This window comes from Enoplosus armatus, chromosome 18, assembly GCF_043641665.1.
Source record: "Enoplosus armatus isolate fEnoArm2 chromosome 18, fEnoArm2.hap1, whole genome shotgun sequence".
Lineage (NCBI taxonomy): Eukaryota > Metazoa > Chordata > Actinopteri > Centrarchiformes > Enoplosidae > Enoplosus > Enoplosus armatus.
Window position 1 is genome coordinate 20,029,493 of NC_092197.1, and position 16,538 is coordinate 20,046,030.

General features: G+C 45.6%; 1 protein-coding gene across 2 annotated transcripts in view; it reads right to left on the reverse strand.

The window, feature by feature from the left end:
• Positions 1-780: 780 nt before the first annotated feature.
• The window catches only part of LOC139301204 (ras-specific guanine nucleotide-releasing factor RalGPS1-like), a 64,011-nt gene continuing 48,253 nt past the window's right edge, over positions 781-16,538 (reverse strand). For both annotated transcript variants that reach the window (XM_070924535.1, XM_070924534.1), the window contains 10 exons: positions 15,680-15,747; positions 7,804-7,930; positions 6,466-6,617; positions 6,257-6,305; positions 5,205-5,285; positions 4,189-4,294; positions 4,008-4,100; positions 2,976-3,081; positions 2,765-2,856; positions 781-833 (listed from right to left, as the gene is read on the reverse strand). In XM_070924535.1, the coding sequence (XP_070780636.1) occupies positions 804-833; positions 2,765-2,856; positions 2,976-3,081; positions 4,008-4,100; positions 4,189-4,294; positions 5,205-5,285; positions 6,257-6,305; positions 6,466-6,617; positions 7,804-7,930; positions 15,680-15,747 (904 nt within the window). In that variant the 3' untranslated portion in view covers positions 781-803. The remainder of the gene's footprint in view (positions 834-2,764; positions 2,857-2,975; positions 3,082-4,007; positions 4,101-4,188; positions 4,295-5,204; positions 5,286-6,256; positions 6,306-6,465; positions 6,618-7,803; positions 7,931-15,679; positions 15,748-16,538) is intronic.

Consider the following 16,538-nt stretch of genomic DNA (forward strand, 5'->3'; position numbering starts at 1 on the left):
AGGGCTGCTCCTTCATTTGACCAAAAATCTAACACGAGCTCTGAGAGCCCACTTCGTAGTTTTCATATTGTTTCTGGCATCGTGGAACAAATTCAGTCCAGCTGTACGTCACAGGGCTGAAGGTGATGAAGGCTCGTCGTCTGTCCTTTTTGTTGCAGCGCTGATCTTCAGTGGTATTAATGAGGCCTTCAAACGGGGGCTCGGACCTTTTCTGATGGATCCAAGTTCACGGGCCGGGATGTGTGTCGACACCGTTGCCTACCCTTCCTCCTCTGTATGATGTTGAAGAATGCAGAATGCCGTTTTCTTTTTAAACTTTCCATTCTGTTGTAAACCCCCGTTTGAAGGCCGTATGACACTGGTTTGCAGAGCGACGATCAACATCAGTAGCCCCAACGTCCACGTTTGTGCACTGACGCATCTTTTCACCCCAAGCACAAACCCAACATGTGCCCAATCCCCCCCCCCCCCCCCCAAAAAAAAACAACAAAAAACCCCAAAGTGCTTGCTCACATGTTTTTTTTGTTTTTTTTTAGCAGCGTAACGAATGACAGTGAACAAGGGAGCTTCAGAGAAAGAAACGACGGACAACCTCACCGGAGGCTCCAGAGTTTACACTTCACAGGTCACATCCAGTGTCAAAGACGCTTCTTCTGCAGCGCCATATGCTTCTCCACTCAAATCTCGTTTTTTTTTTTTTTTCCTCTCCCAAGTTTTTGTTCCGCTGTGTTCCAACGTTTTAGTCCGTACTTCCCAAACGAACGGGTTTGGCACAATAACGCTCCGCTGGGTAAGGTCTGCTCTCATTCAAATGACATGAGGTTTGCTGGTATCTGTTGAGAGAACAGAACACATGTTTGGCACGAATATTAGAAACAGGGAGCGCTGCTCACAAATGCACCGAGCCACTCGTAGGCGTCGCTTAGAGGCTGCTCGGTGTCTGTACGTGGCAGTTTTAATTGGCTACTTGGGGGCAGTGGAACGAGCTATCGATTCATAAAGTGAATAAATGTTATGGCATGTTATGTCAGCAGATACAAAAGCAACTTTTGCATGCGTTTGGAATCGCGCGTCCGGTGACGTGGCGAGTGGAAGCTCGGTATGCACTCATCTTTTAGCTCGGTTTTTGGTCTCCACCAACTCCTGAGGAAAATGTCAGGGTCTTTAGCTGCTAAATGCTCCACTGTTGTTCACCAGCTAGGCGAGGTTTTTTAGAGTTTTTTCCTCTGAAAACAGCTTCCTGCTGCAGTTAACTGTAGAGTTGTGGGCCAAAAAACAAAACGACAAGCTGAAAGACGCTAAAACATTCGGTATAGGTGCAGAGTCGGGTGATAATTCTCTGTGGCTTCGTCACTACGGGTGAGCCCTGTCGCATTATATACATTCATTATACCCATAGTTAATAGATACATTGATTAACGCAGCTTTAAAACGTGGAGAAAAAGAAATTAAAAAAAAACTACATTGTAGTATTTATATTGCCCAAATAATAATGTGATCCTTGCAAAAGTATACTTTTGTGATTGAAACTTGGCCAATCCAAATTAAATTTGTTTTAGATCAGATTCAATTCAGCTTTGCTGTTATTGCACTATACACTGCAAGTACCAGCACACCGAAATGCAGTTTAGCATCTAGCCAAAGTGCGTATATATATGCATGCACATATATACGGAAACATATACATATACACACACACACACACACACACACATATATATATATACATACATACATGTATACACATATGTACACACACATATACATATGTGTGTATATATATATATACACACACACACTTATATATGTATATATATATATATATATATATATATATATATATACAGACATATGTGTGTGTGTGTGTTAGAACTGCCTCTGGGACCACCAAGGTCTGGTTTTCAGATTTTCTTTCCCAGGAAGACACAATGTATAAAATCCAAAAAAGCATTAAAGTAGTTGGATGTGTTGTGTATTCTCACTTTGCTGTAGCGAGGCTAGCAGTGTTAGTGATAAAATGTCCGTGAACTAGCTCTGTACTTATCTCACCCTGGCTAAGGCAGCGAAAGGGAGGCGTTTCCCACCATCGCGGGCTGTTGCTTTAAAAAAAAAAAAAAAAAAGGCTTCTTTTGCATTGCTTTCTGGTGGCGCAGTGGTTACACAGCTCTGCGCCAAAGAGAGCCGTCTTGAAATTGAAGTGATCACAAAATGGACGCTGTATATATTTAAAGCAAGAAACAAGAGTATTGTACTGTACTGTAATCGGCTGACGCGTAAGGTAAACAGAATAAAAACAACGTCGCATAACACACATATAATATCATGAATCCAACCTGCACTGCGAACAGAAATGTCGGTCATCAGGGACAGGATGAATTTTGTGTGTGCAGTGTGGTTAAAAAAAAAAAAAAAAAAGGTTTTCACCGTTTTCATATTTGTGGGCTCTTTAAAAAAATACCAAAAAACCTGCAAACGGGCAACTGATGAACACGTGAAATACTGGAACAAGTGCCTGTAAGATGGAACCCATTACACACGTCATGTGACAGACTCTTGTGTACAATTAGAATGTAAATGCAAATAAAGTTGCAAAAAACTAAACTGGGTCACTAATTCATCATTTTAAACAGAACTTTGAACTGTACATTTCCATTTCTATTCATCTGACCTAAACTGACCTATGGCCCAAACAGACGAACTCGTGTGTGTGTGTGTGTGTGTGTGTGTGTGTGTGTGTGTGTGTGTGTGTGTGTGCTGGACGTACCTGAGGTCGACTGCTCCTACAAGCCTCCTCCAGGTTTTTGTGCCAGATGATCGCTGAAAACCTGGACCCTGTCTGGAACTTGTAAACATTGCCTGTGAGGTGACACGAAATTGCCCTGTGTGATTGCCTGATAATTAAATGACAGGAAGGAGAGAAAAAAAAAGAAAAAGACAACAGCAGGAGCTGGGTTAGCTCGGTGTGCGAGGCCGACCTTTGTCTGGGTCATTGAGCTGGAAGATGTTGGGTCTGGCCGGGTCATCTGGCAGCACCACCATCCACCCGGTCACACACACCTTCTTACAGGGGCTGGACTTGTACTGCGACAAAGCACAGGGTTACAGTGGATCAGGTCCAAACGCATTTGAGCTGTCATGACCACAATAAAACAAAAAAAGGTGGCACATGTAAGGCAGCAGCCTGAATTGGGCCGCTGCTGCGTCGCCAATGGAGCGCTGCAGGGATGGCGTGTTTTTGTAGGCTAACCCGGACGTTAGCGTCGCCCTGGTTCCCCTCGACTAACAGCCGATGGGATTTTTCCACAGGATTTTGGATTATTGCAGAAAATAAATGTTTTGTTCAGCGAGATAATCTTCACTGATGAACTCCACATTCAGGATTATTGAAGCGTAAACGGAATCGCCAGAAGTAAAAAAAGCTAACGTTAGGCTATAAAGGAACTACAGCACGGTCGCATTACTTCGACGTCACCACCGCTGAGCTTCACTTTTAAGAGAATATAGATAGATATAAATATATAGACGGATAGATATAGAGTATAAACACAACCAGTGAGGAGATGACTTTCTGAGTTCGGCATGAAGACGTTAATGCAGTCGTCTCATTTAGCCGCTTGTTAGCAACCGCCTTTTTTAAGACACGTAAAAGCTTCAAAGTTCACGAGTGGGGGGGGGGGGGGGGGGGTATCTGCTGACGTGTTTTATGTCGTAGAAGAAAACGTTGAAACCTCTTCAGCTTGTGTCACAGACCTTATTTCAGGCATCCAACCAAAAACCCATTCAAAGAAACCCCGCTGACTTCCAGACGAGGGAACAGGAAGTGTAAAACATGCTGACTCATTTCCGGGTTTTAGCGCTCATTCCTGCAGCGCTCCGTTGCCTTGGTGATATCAACAGGTGAAATCCGATGCTGGAATACGAATCAATTCCCGCAGCGAGGCTGCGGTGCCGTCGAGCTGTACCGACCCGCTGTTCGCATTTCGTGTTCTTTGAGCATCAAGACTCACGTGTTTCCTCTCGGAGGCCCTCAGCGCTTTCGCCCCATAGAACGTTAGCGTTGACCCAGACAGAGTGATCCAAAATCGGGTCCACGATGACAGCTGCAACACAGCAGATGAACAGATCTCTCGTCAGAGGATTCCTCTGCCGACATGGTTAAACCAACAGTGAAATCAAAGACCACCTCACCCTGGGCTTCCGTCCCTCCTTCAGCAGCGTTTTCCTTCGCAGGGGCCCTTCAATGGTCACGCTGCCGGCCTCGCTGCATCCATAGCAGGAGTTGGCAGCAGAGGAGCTAAGGGGGGTTGGGAGGTTGAGAAGGAAGGGAGGGGGAGAGGGAGGGGGGGGTGCCCAAATACAAAACATTAGCAACAGATTTCCGCTCAGTATTCACAGCTCAGTGCGTGCAATTCAACATAGTGATAGGGCTCGAGGCCTATTCGACAAACAGACAAACACAAAGCACGCCACCTCTGCAGTGACCGTCACAGACCGTAGCAGTGTAGTGAAGTATGCCAAGGTCCCGATCTGATCGGACCCCCACTAACTGGGGATAACTGCCTTTTTTCTTTCTCATCTTAGAGCCTTAAGCCGTGTTCCCATTGTAGCAGAAAAACAGTCGACTAAAAATGGTCAGTGGTCAAGGCAGCGATCAAAGATGGAGGACGATTCCAGGTCCTCGTCACATTGGGACTTTTGCCGGGTACTGCCGCAAACGCTACTCTCTAGCATCTCCTCCCACGAGTCTCTGCAGTTGAGTTTAATGGTCGGAACAGACAGCGACAGGCCACTAAAACCTTCAAATAGCTCGAGAGCTGAGCAGTGCTTTTCCGCTGCAATGCGAACACATCTGGGGGGGGGGGGGGGGGGGTGACGCCAGAGGAAGGATTGCGATTTCTTAAAAATGGTCATATATGATTTGAAAAGACAGCATTTTGTGTGTGAAGTAAACACGACAGGCTTTGGGTTGAGGCATCCATGACGGCGCTAACCAGTCTTTGTGCTAAGCTAGCTACAGCTTCAGAAGTGACAGCCAAGTCTTAACTTGTGAAAGAGTTCTAAATGGCGCCTGCCCTCCACCAGCATGCAATGGGAGAGGGCGGGGTGAGGGTGAGAGTGAGATACCCCGCCCCCCCACCCATAAAAAGGTGAGTTCATTCTTATTTCAAGTGATAGTAACGTCTTGCTATGCCACTTGACTGTACCTGTAAACATAGCTGCGGCTCCGGGGGGAGTTGCGAAGCGGGACCCTCCAGTTTGGGCCCAGCGTTGCGTACATGCGGCCCCTGTTTGTCAAACATTGTCACAGTCAGTCTGGGGAGGGGAGGGGGGGGGGGGGGGGGGGGGGCTCATGGGATTGGCCTTTTGGGTTAGCAGAAGTGTTCAGCATATCTCATAGCATTTCAACCAAAGCCAATTCAAAACCATTTACTGAGATAGATGTCATTTAGACCCAAACTAAATCTGCCACGCATAGATATAAATCAGTCTATATAGGACTTCTTGCTGGGACAAACAAAGATATACAGTATGATTAACTGGACACAGGGATGCTAGCAACATTTAAATACACTGATATCATATGCATAATGAATATGGTGCTGGCACGGATACAAACTGGCGACACGGAAATACAATTTTCAGACAAATCAAGTTTAAAGTGGAACTCTGGTGAGATTCTATGTTTCTACTAATCAAGTGCGCAAGAGCCAAACCAACAATGAGTTGATCCTACTAACAAGCACTGTGTGTGTGTGTGTGTCTACTCACTAGAGCGACCAAATGTGGATTCATCCACCGCTGAAAATAGTCCCCAACAAATGCACTATTTCCTTCCAGTTTGATTAAAAACTACAGCTGATTTAGGAAATGACTGAGCCTTTTTTTTTTTTTTTTTTTTTTAATTAAATGAAACTATATATATTTGTGAGGTGTTTTTGTCTTTATCTTCAGTGGGAACCAATGGGCTCGGAGCTGAGAGCCGCAGACAGGGTGGGGAGAAAGTCAGAAAATGTTGAGCGATGGATTAACGCATTGTTGGTTTAGTTTTTTTTACTACAAAAAAAATGTAGAATATTATCAGCCTCATTATTTACTGTAGGTTTAAAATCCCTTCGAGGCGATGAAGTTGATTAAACGGGATAAAATGGCGGAGGAATCACTCTCAAGCCGCAGTCCTACTCCATTTGACATTTCGACGTGATTAAAACCTTTCAAGATGAAACGATTACAGATGAAATCGGTGTTGTTTCCTCACCTCTCCATTCCGGGTGACAGCTCCTCACCAAAAGAGCTTTCACTGCTGCCTATTAGGAAAAACAACAACAACAACAACAACAACAACAACCAAGGACAGCTTCATTGTTTATTGTCAATACAGTATCAGCGGAAACTGGTTAATGGGGAAGCAGTTTAGTTTTTGTCATGAACAGAGTAACAGAGTGTAGTGTATACATGTATACATACCTAATGACAGGCCGTTGGACACCGACGTGCTGTGTGGATCGTTCCTGACCGGACTCTGGGACTCTAGGAAGCTGTCGTCCAGCAGGTGTCGAGCTTTCTCGATGGGAAACGTGGCACTCCTGCTCTCCGACATGCCGTACTGGCACATCATGCTGTGGGCACAGGGGGTCGGCCATTTCGAACGACAAAGGGGGGAAACAGGTTTCAGGTGGTGCTTTTTTTTCTTTTCTCTTTTCTCCCCGAAAGGTCCTACAAACGCGTTGCACGCGCTCACGAGAAGCTCAGATACATTTTCATTCTAACCTTGGAGTCTTGCTCCTTTTTCCTACGTCATTATTACCCAGTGATGCGCTGGCTGGGGATTTGAGAGTGTGCACGTGTCTCCGCAGACGCCAGTGGCGTCCATTACGGCACGCGACACCTTTCAGCCGCTGACGTCGAGTTTAACCGGAATATCTCAAAGTGACCGACTGCACTTTAGAACTGCGTGCAAACAGCTGTTAACTACGTTAGGCATGTAGGAGTGGTGTGCACTTACTCCAGTATAGGTATTTGTACTTAATACGTTAAAATACTTCTTAAGTATTTCAATAATAGGCGACTTGATGGTGATACTTCGCTGGATTTCATATCGTACTATATTTATCTGACAGCTATAGTCACTTTGCAAATGAAATGCTCGGCACACCCACACAGGAGGGTGGTTTTTATGAGACCTCTAGTCGGGTGTACGCCTGGTAGAGGCAGGTATTATTATTATTATTATCGTCATATTATTATCATTGTTTGCTTTAGTTTGTACAGTCAGTGTTGTAAAACGAAAAGATCTCACAAACAATATGTCACTTTATAAAATAAAGTAAATATCTTATTAAATAAATACGTTATTATATAAATATATAAAATAACTAGTTTAGAATTTGCCCTACCTAGACCAAGCTACACCACCAAAGTCCTGCTTGTACTTAAATGCATCAGTGATAACAAATCAGTATTATAGAAATATAGAGTAAAAATATAACAGTGACAGGATTCACTCAGCAATAAGTAGGAGTATTTTTTACTTTTGATACGTAAATGACGTTTCTGATCATACTTACATACTAAATACTTCTTTCACCACTGTTACATTTCTCTAGCTTTTACCCAAACTCCTTTTATTGCTACAGTGTGACACAAGTTTACCGTTGTTGTTGTTGTTGTTGTTGTAGTTGTCCATAGCTGCCACTAGATGTCCCTCATCTTACTGAACACTTAGGATTTAGATTTCTTTTGTTTCTTTTGACTCAAATCCTGAATCTAGCTTTGGAGCTAAGGAGAACGGCCTGTCATACTCACTTGTTTCCTAGGCTATGGCTCTTCCTGTGGTGAGAGGGAGGAGGGGTGGGAATGTGAACCCCCACAGAGGCATCGGGACAGGTGGGCCGTCGGTTATACCTCAGAGAGGCGGACACCTCGGACAGACCTGAAACACAGGGAACGGGTCATCACTGCTCACATGACTTCGTATCGATTATGCTGTCGGTCCAAAGCATCTCTACATGTTGACAAGATGGCAGGTAGAGGTTTCCTTTAGTGTCGAGAGTAAAGGGTCAGTAAATATTTGCGCCGTTGCTCTGGGCACAAATTTGAAATAACGCCAGCGTATCCATGCAGGCGCCGTGCCATGAGGGGCCGTTAAGGGACATTATTCAGAGTTACCGTGCATATACATGCATGTGCTTTTTCCTCTCACACATACACATATGAAACCAAACTCATTCACATACTACACTGAAAACCACACACGCGGACAAGTGAAATGCTTTCACACACACACACACACACACACACACACACACACACAAACTGGCACGTCACTTTTCAAAATCCTCAAAATCCTCGATCCTCCTTTCAAGTTGATTTACTTAGTGTCCAAACGCGAGAGAGAAGTTGACACATTATCATCTCAGTCACCTTAATTCATCACCATGCGTTCATGGCAATGACCTTAAGGAGAGGGAGCCTCTCAATTTGCCCCGGGTTTTGCCTCTCAGGCTGCATGCAGGCCGCCCCACCTTATTGATAGAGGTCGTTGTGGCCTGTATGCAATCGCAAACGCAACATTATTTCGGAAAAATACGCCATTTGAAAAACGATATGAACTACAAACGGTTGTGGTCAGAAGCCTGCACAAGGCGTGGCGACAACAATAGCATTAATACAGGATCCACATGAGTTGATATTGTACTTTAGTGGGACACTTGTGGTGGGGCTCTTAACTGTGAAGTCCTGATGCGTTTCACAGCGTTTATACAAAACAAAAAGGAGTGACAAGTGCTGGGACGAAAAAATGCCATGGGCAACAGAAAATAACGGAGCCCAGCTCGCCCTCTTTGTCCAAAAGCCACCACACGACTGAACAGGGAGATAATGTGAAACCGCAGCCGCGTGCCAATGACCGGAAGTGAGGAACACACGCATTCTAAACACTTAGAGATTCCTTGTCATGGGAGAAAATACAGCAGATTTTAAATGGGACTGTGTATATTATTAAATCCACTAGATGGAGCCAGTGAGACACAGAACGACCCCTCTGCATTCCTTACTTCCACCAGTGCCGTCATCTACCGTAGTGCCTCTATCTACATGTTCCCTGCGCCTCCGGGCAGCACCGTGTTGCACTGGTGTACTGATGTTATGGTGTGCGCATTATGTGCACAGTGGAACCTCTGAGTCACTCTCTGGTCCCTCTCACTGGAAACCCCACTGTGGGGGGGGGTGGGCCCCGGCTCAGTCTGCTAGACGTGACCAGCTCGGACACCGGCGGGGGCAGTCTGTGCTCAACGCGCTCGGCTTGGAATGCTCTCTGGCTTGTATGAAGTCATTTCGTGGTGCTAAAACCTTAAGAGCCTCATTAAAAGGAGAAACTGCTGCGTAAGGGAAAAGCTGAGACCGTGTAGAGGACATACAGGCAGCCGCATGTCATTTTGCCTGTTGGGTGTTTTGGTGGATAGATATATCCCCACTGTACTGTGGAATTTGTTCAAATTTGAATACCCCCCCCCCCCCCCCCAAAAAAATGTGAGAAAATAATGTGGTACCGTCAGAATTTAAGGAATCCGTTTCACTGTGGCAGGATAATGCCAGTCTCTGGGACAGAGGCCGCCTTAATGTGCCTTAATGGCTCCACTATTAGCGCGTAAGGACACATGCTGGGTTTGGGTGGCTGCAGCTTGCTGTCGGGAGAACTGCACACTCAGCAAACTAAGTGTAAAACAGGGTACACGAACACTCACAAAGTACACAAAGGTCTCCACACGGTGACGAATTCGCCCCAAAAACCATTTAGCTTCGACAAACTCTGTAATGTCACGGCTCCAAAAGCTTATTCATGATATTTTTCTGAAAATGACACTGAACTTCTTTTTTTTTTTTTTTGGCGGGGTTTTCGACCGGCACCATTTTGATCCAGTTCGCGTCGAGCAAAAGACCCCGGACTCGAGTCTTTCCGAGTCCAACTCTCTCACTTTCACTTGCAAGAGAACGGCGTGCAAAACATTCAAGCAAAGTTAGCAGTCAAACTAACACTGGCACGACGGCAGATTCCGTCGGCTGTAGCTCATTAACGTTGTAATCCTGTGTGTAAACTGACGGAAGGCCGAAGCAAACTCTGTTGACTGGTGAATCAGTCAAAGATTATTAGTTAGCAAAGGAGGAATTATTTCTCATCTTTGAGATGAGACCACATGTTTGGTCCAGACTGAAATATCCCAAATATTAGACGGATTGCAACTCATCCTGAGGGGGACCTGGTGGCTGGCTGCAGTATAGGTCATAAGCCCCGCCCCCTCCATGTTAGCGGATGGGACATGGGCCAAACCAAAAAAAAAAAAAAAAATCAAAGTATCAAAGTTCAGGTAGCTCTTATCACGCTGATTTTTCCGATCAGTTTGGTTTTAATTAGTTATTTGATGCTGTAATAAGGGGATGTGACATCATGATTGACAGCTGAGATTGACTGCGGTGCGCTCGCGATTTGGGTGTATGGGCGGGACCCCAATAATGCGGCTCCACCCCCAGACTCTGGCTCCTAATGACGTCACCGGCGCAAGACGGCGAGCGGCCGTATCCGGGAGAGTTTGGGGGGGGTCCAGCCCACGGGTCAGATACATGAAATCAATATTTCGAGCCGACAGAAAGTGATTGCAGGTCTGAATTGAATCAGAGGTGGAGCGCCACTGATCGTAGTGTTGGTGGGTTCCATCCCCAGCCCCTACTGTCCACATGTCGACTTGTCCTTTGGGGCGGCCCCCTGAATTGCCCCCGATCGGGGGGGGGGGGGGGGGGTCAGGCCAGCACCTTTGCGTGGGGAAGCTCGCTGCCATCGGTGTTGTGAACGGCTGAATGCGGGGCAAGCTGTAAAGTGCTTTGGATGAAAGCACTGTTTAAATGCAGCCACTTACTCTTTTAACTGCGAATGCTAAAGCTAATTAGATTCAATAAGCTATTTAGATTCAATAAGTGATCAAACCTCACACCACGCACACCTGTAAAAACCTGAAAGAGTGTTCAGTGAACGGTTTAATGAAGTGACGCGAATCCTTCTCGGTCAACAGATGTCAACCCAACTGAACTGGAACACGGAAAGGTTCTGGAGGCTCGTGGCGGAACGTCTGTACTTAAGTTGACTAATAATGCGTGTGGATATGGTTTTCGTCACACAGCCGGAAGCAGGAAGTCTCAAATGCGCACACACACACACACACACACACACACACACACACACACACACACACACACACACACACAGGTGGGACAGGCAGGTTCGACGAAGCGGGGAAACGCGACAGCTGGACACTGAAGAGTCATGTCCCAGGTGATTGACGTTAGCTCTTGGCCAATCCCTACGCACGTGCGCGCTTACTCAGCTACTTGAACTGCTGCGACGACATTGCAAAACAGCTTGGGCGAATTAGCCAGATTGCGGCCTGAAACTTCCAGGCACGAGAGGAGAGGCCCAGTAACAAGCTCCCCCAGACACAGATGATTAGAGATGATGATGGATGGAGCACAATCGTTCAGATGAGATAATATTCCCAGGATGATCACCATCCGAGGGGGGGTGGGGGGTGTTTTCGCCTTGTTTACACACAGAGACGGAGGAACCTGTTTTTTGTTTTTTTTGTCCTCGCACGTGCTCCCCACCGTGCCATCTCACGCCCGCTGGTTGCACACGGAGAGCGAGCGAGTAAACCAAATTCTTCTGTTTGGCAGCGTGTGCGAAGTGCATGACACTTGTTTACGCTGGGTGAGCCAGCGGACGCGGCCAGAGCAGCCGGGGTTTTGTTTTTGTTTTTTTCTTCTTTCTGCCACGTTATGTAACTCCAAGACGATCATCTGACCGGCGAGAGGGGAGCAGCAGCTATTATGGAGGGATGGGACAGCAGCACAACTGTATGTGCGAGTTGGTTGCGAACAACAGGCTTTCCTTCGATGTCTGGACACTGAGGAGTAATGAAAAAGGCAAAGGGGACACGAGTGAAATGAAGTCAAAAGAGGGTATCAAGCTGTTATTAGCTTCAGTCCACTATGTCTGTACAAAGGTGCGACTGTATTTTCCATGTACACGGCAGCATGTTTGCTGCACTTGATCTCTAAAGGTGGAAAATAACTAAACACATTTCTGTACCGGGCTTCAAAACAACTGTTGTTAATACTTCTGTGCCTTTACTGAAGTACACTTTTGATTGCAGTTGAGTTTTAGGAATGTAGTTTTTGAGCGTTTGCTTGATTGCACCTTCGCCGACTACTCATTTAAAGGTCCCATATTATATAGATATGTAGAAAGTGAGATGTCCGTGTCTTGTTTGGTTACAAAGCAGGTCTGGGTGCTGTATAAATACTGGGAAAGGATCAAAACGCTCAGTCCACACAGCCCGTATTCAGACACTGCGCCTTTAAACGAGCCGTCGGGACTTCCTCTAAGGTTGTGATGTCACAACTATACAGTCAGCCACACCCCCCCAGCAGGTCATCTGCTCCAGGCACAGCACCACCCACCAAGTACAGGGACGCTCATCCACCCGCTCAGTCTCTCTATGTTATTGGAGCGCTCTGCTCGGGACTACTCTTCAAGTGTTTGGAGGTTGTTCAGTTTGTCTAAAAAGGCTTGTTTCAGATAGAGGGGGGGGGGCACTGAGGGGCTGCATGAAGGGCCAGGAGGAGACACATAAGGACTTTTTTTCAACTGTGAATCATGCAGAGCTGCTCTAGTGGAGCCCCAGAACAAAAATACAGAGCTGGAAATCAGCATGATAATGGGGCCTTTAAGTCCAGCCGGCAGCGACCGGACGATTGCGCAGTAAGCTTTAAAAAGTCCAGTGAAAGCGCTGCATTTTCCATATACGCCACACAGACGTTTCTGGGCTCAGTGAATGAACAAATCAATGAATTACCTTCACGCACATTGCCCTTTTCACGGCGGCGGCAACTCTTAAGATGCATCGCAAACACACACTAAAACAGATGTTGTCAAAGTAGCAGGCCCACCGTATGCCACAGGAGGCAAGCGGACGCTATGCCTCGGCCTCACACTCGTCATTTTACGCTTTATTAAAATGAATAAAAATGACATCTCGGTGAGCGTGGATACGTGTTCCAGCACAAGTTCTTTCTCGCTGTAACACATGCTCAGACTGGTCTTAAAGGGAAAAGTTCATGAGAGAAACTTTGTTTGGTGACAGAAACCAAAACTTTCACCCCCGAGGCGAAAAAAACTTTTCCATTAATAACTCAGACACACGCTTCCTTCCTAAATGATTCACTGATGTCCTGTGTGTGTGTGTTTGAGCGGCTGCAGCGCGTTACACTCTTGGCACAGGAGGAGGCTTTTGTTAATCAACATGCGCTGAAATCGAAACCTTTCCTTCCCTTTACTGCGCAACACCCGTCCGGTCAGTCGGGCAACAAGCACCTCTGTCACTCTGTAAACATTAATACCAACAAACTGGCTGAATTGTAATAATACGAGAGAGAGAGAGAGAGAGAGAGAGTAGCGATTGCTATGGCAACCACCGCAAACAAATCCCGCCATGTGGTTGGCCGGCCTGCGAGGCATGAGTCTATGGAAAAAAAAAATGTTCAATGTGTTGAGTCCCCGAGGACGCTGCAGTGGAATGGCATGACATGTTAAGATTGCTAGTAGCAGCGCCGTTAACTTGCTCATGGGACGTTTTAGTCCGCCCGATCAAATTACCTGGCCAAAGCGGCTATGAACGATACGGGTCCACTGATCTGAAAGTCAAATGTAGTTTCAGTCAGACGCTCTCCGTCTGCCACGCTGACACATCCTTAGAACGCACGCACAGAGCGGAATATTAAAGCCAGCGACAGCTCGTGAAGAGCAGCCAGGTGCTTTTGGTGGATGAGCGGTTTATGGCAAACACATTGAATGACTATATACAAACCGACGAGGTTTACATGAAAGCTGATGAGTCCGCCTTGACCCAATTAACGCCACTTGCATCCAGTCTCTGTGTCGGAGAGACCATCCTGATGCCTCGCCTGCTGGCGCTCCTTTAGGGCTGCAGCCGCTGATCTTGCATTGATTTGTTTTGTTTGCTCGTTTCATCCAAAAAGGTGCCTTGTGGAGTCTCTGAACGCTGGTGGCGCCTCAGAGCAATTCTTTAATAAGCTCTGTATGGTTGGTAGGTTGTGTCCTCCATCGTGCGGATGAGAAGCACATGGAGGTGACGCACATTTCTGTCCCCTGAGGGCAAGCAAACAGCTATTCTATTTGACCTGCAGTCAGAAACTCTGATGTGTTCAATTTAAAGTAAGGGAGAGACGTGGCAAAACTCCAGCGACCCGAAAGAGCGAGGCATGGGTCTCCCATAACTGATATCTAATAACTCATATCTAATAACCCCAAACCCCCCCCCCCAGCAGGTCATCTGCTCCAGGCACCACCCACCAAGTACAGGGACGCTCATCCACTCACTTTTTGGACGTTGTTCAGTTTATCTAAAAAAAGTTATAAAAAAATTATATTACAGCAAATAAAAAAAGCTACTGCCAAGAAATTGGGGAGGGCCAATGGGGCCAATGGCTAGTAATTGTTGAGGAACACATTATTTGAACTTCAAGCCATAATGATGTCCTCACTGACACAGAGACGACGAGGGACGATGGAAGAGGACAATGACAATGAGAACACCAGTTTGGTTGTTTGTGTAGTCCACTCAGGACAGTCAGCTAGCCCTGATCAAAATAAAAATCGATAAAACAGCTTCTCATCATGCTCATAAAGGGAGACTCAAGCAGGTTATTAAACAGGATCTCTCTTTTTTTTTTAATATCTAAATCTGTCATCGAGAGACGCTGCTCTTGAGTGCTTCATCTCCGTCCTCTCAAACAATCAGTTTACTCTCAGTAATTTCACATAACCTACTGTCCCTCTGGGCTGTGGGGTACCTCAGGGCTCTGTTCTAGGTCTCCTTCCATTTTTTTTATTTACATGATTAACACTACATGACGAATAATACATTATCCTTATGCTAAGCTAAGCGGCTGCTGGCCGTAGAGTCATGTTTAATGTGCAGACATGAGACGGAGATCGTGAGTGGGGGAACATTGTCATCCATTCCTTGGCAAAAAAGAAAAATAAGCGCATTTCCCAAAATATCAAACTATTATTTTAAGTGTTTAACTATTTAAATCAACTTATTTCTATAATAAACATGAACTGCTCCTAGCGACTGCTACCAAAGGTTTCTGTGTTGACTGAAAACAATGTTGATGGGACACGAAGACACTGTCAAACTAAATAATGACTTGAAAGCGAAACGGCACCTCACTCTGACCATCAGGTCAGGATTTGCTAAGATTGGCCCCAAGGTCCTCTAACGCCAATGAGAAGATGAACAAAATGTATCAGACAGTCATTTAAATAATAAAACCTGTGGTTGGTTTGCCTTCTTTACCAAACTTATTTTTCCTATTCGTTGTTGCTTGCTACAATTCATGGGTAACTCTAGCTATACTTATGATTACGTAAAGTTAAATGAAGGTTTACTCTCCGTGACTTTTCAATGACTGTGTTGCTGCGATGGTGCCTGGAACGCATTCTTTTGTTGTTCTGACATATAAAATGAAAAACACAACATTCAATAAAAGGGGCGAAACACTGGAAGGCTGTTGGCGTCAGTGCAGCTCTACCACATGTCTGTCCTACCTGCCAGGTCTTCTTTGGATGAAGCGATGCGAGGGGAACTGTTGCCAGGTTCAATCTTCAGAGACAGCCTGCAACACAAACAGTTTCCATGAGACACAACTGCTCGCCCATTGGCTGATAGTTACTACTGTTCAGACAGAAATACATCACACACTCACCGCGTGTGATATCAATGCCAGCATTTTAAAATTACGGCCTTAGTAAGTTAGGAAAGTTTTCACGTGCCCCAAGTGTATTTTTACACTTTTCTTCCCTTAAATACATTTTAAAATATCCCACCTGTGTCATAAACACTCGACCAATCTGACATTGGTAGTTAACGGTATTTATTTGTCCGGCTTACGCCGCCACACAAACTAAACAGTGTTGTCAGCAAAACAGAAACAGGCACCCTGTTAGCACATTGTGAAGGGCATGGTTGGGCAATTATGATTTGGAGTGTAATTTCTGGTTTTGGTTTGCCAATTCAAAGGTATGGAAAATCTACCTGGACTGACCATGTCCCAGAAGCAAACGTCCATACACCCTCAAGAAAATATGAACTCTTTAAATGTTTTTAATTGTGATTTCATCATACCACTACACACCCATGGATGTATTGAGAGAGCTGGATACACGCAACATTTTTGGCGGATGTGCTCGGCAAGCTATTTTCATTCAAGTGATTGGGCGCCATCCACTTCTATATATAATAATACATCCATGGCTACCTCCTTCATAACTATAACAGGGGTTCTGCCCAGCTTTCTGGTTTTTCTCAGTCTAAAATTGGTGAAATGATGAGATTTGGATGCAGTGTTAAATAGTTTCCAAAGCGCCAACATCATTAAATAAACAGAAACAATAAACCATTTTCAAA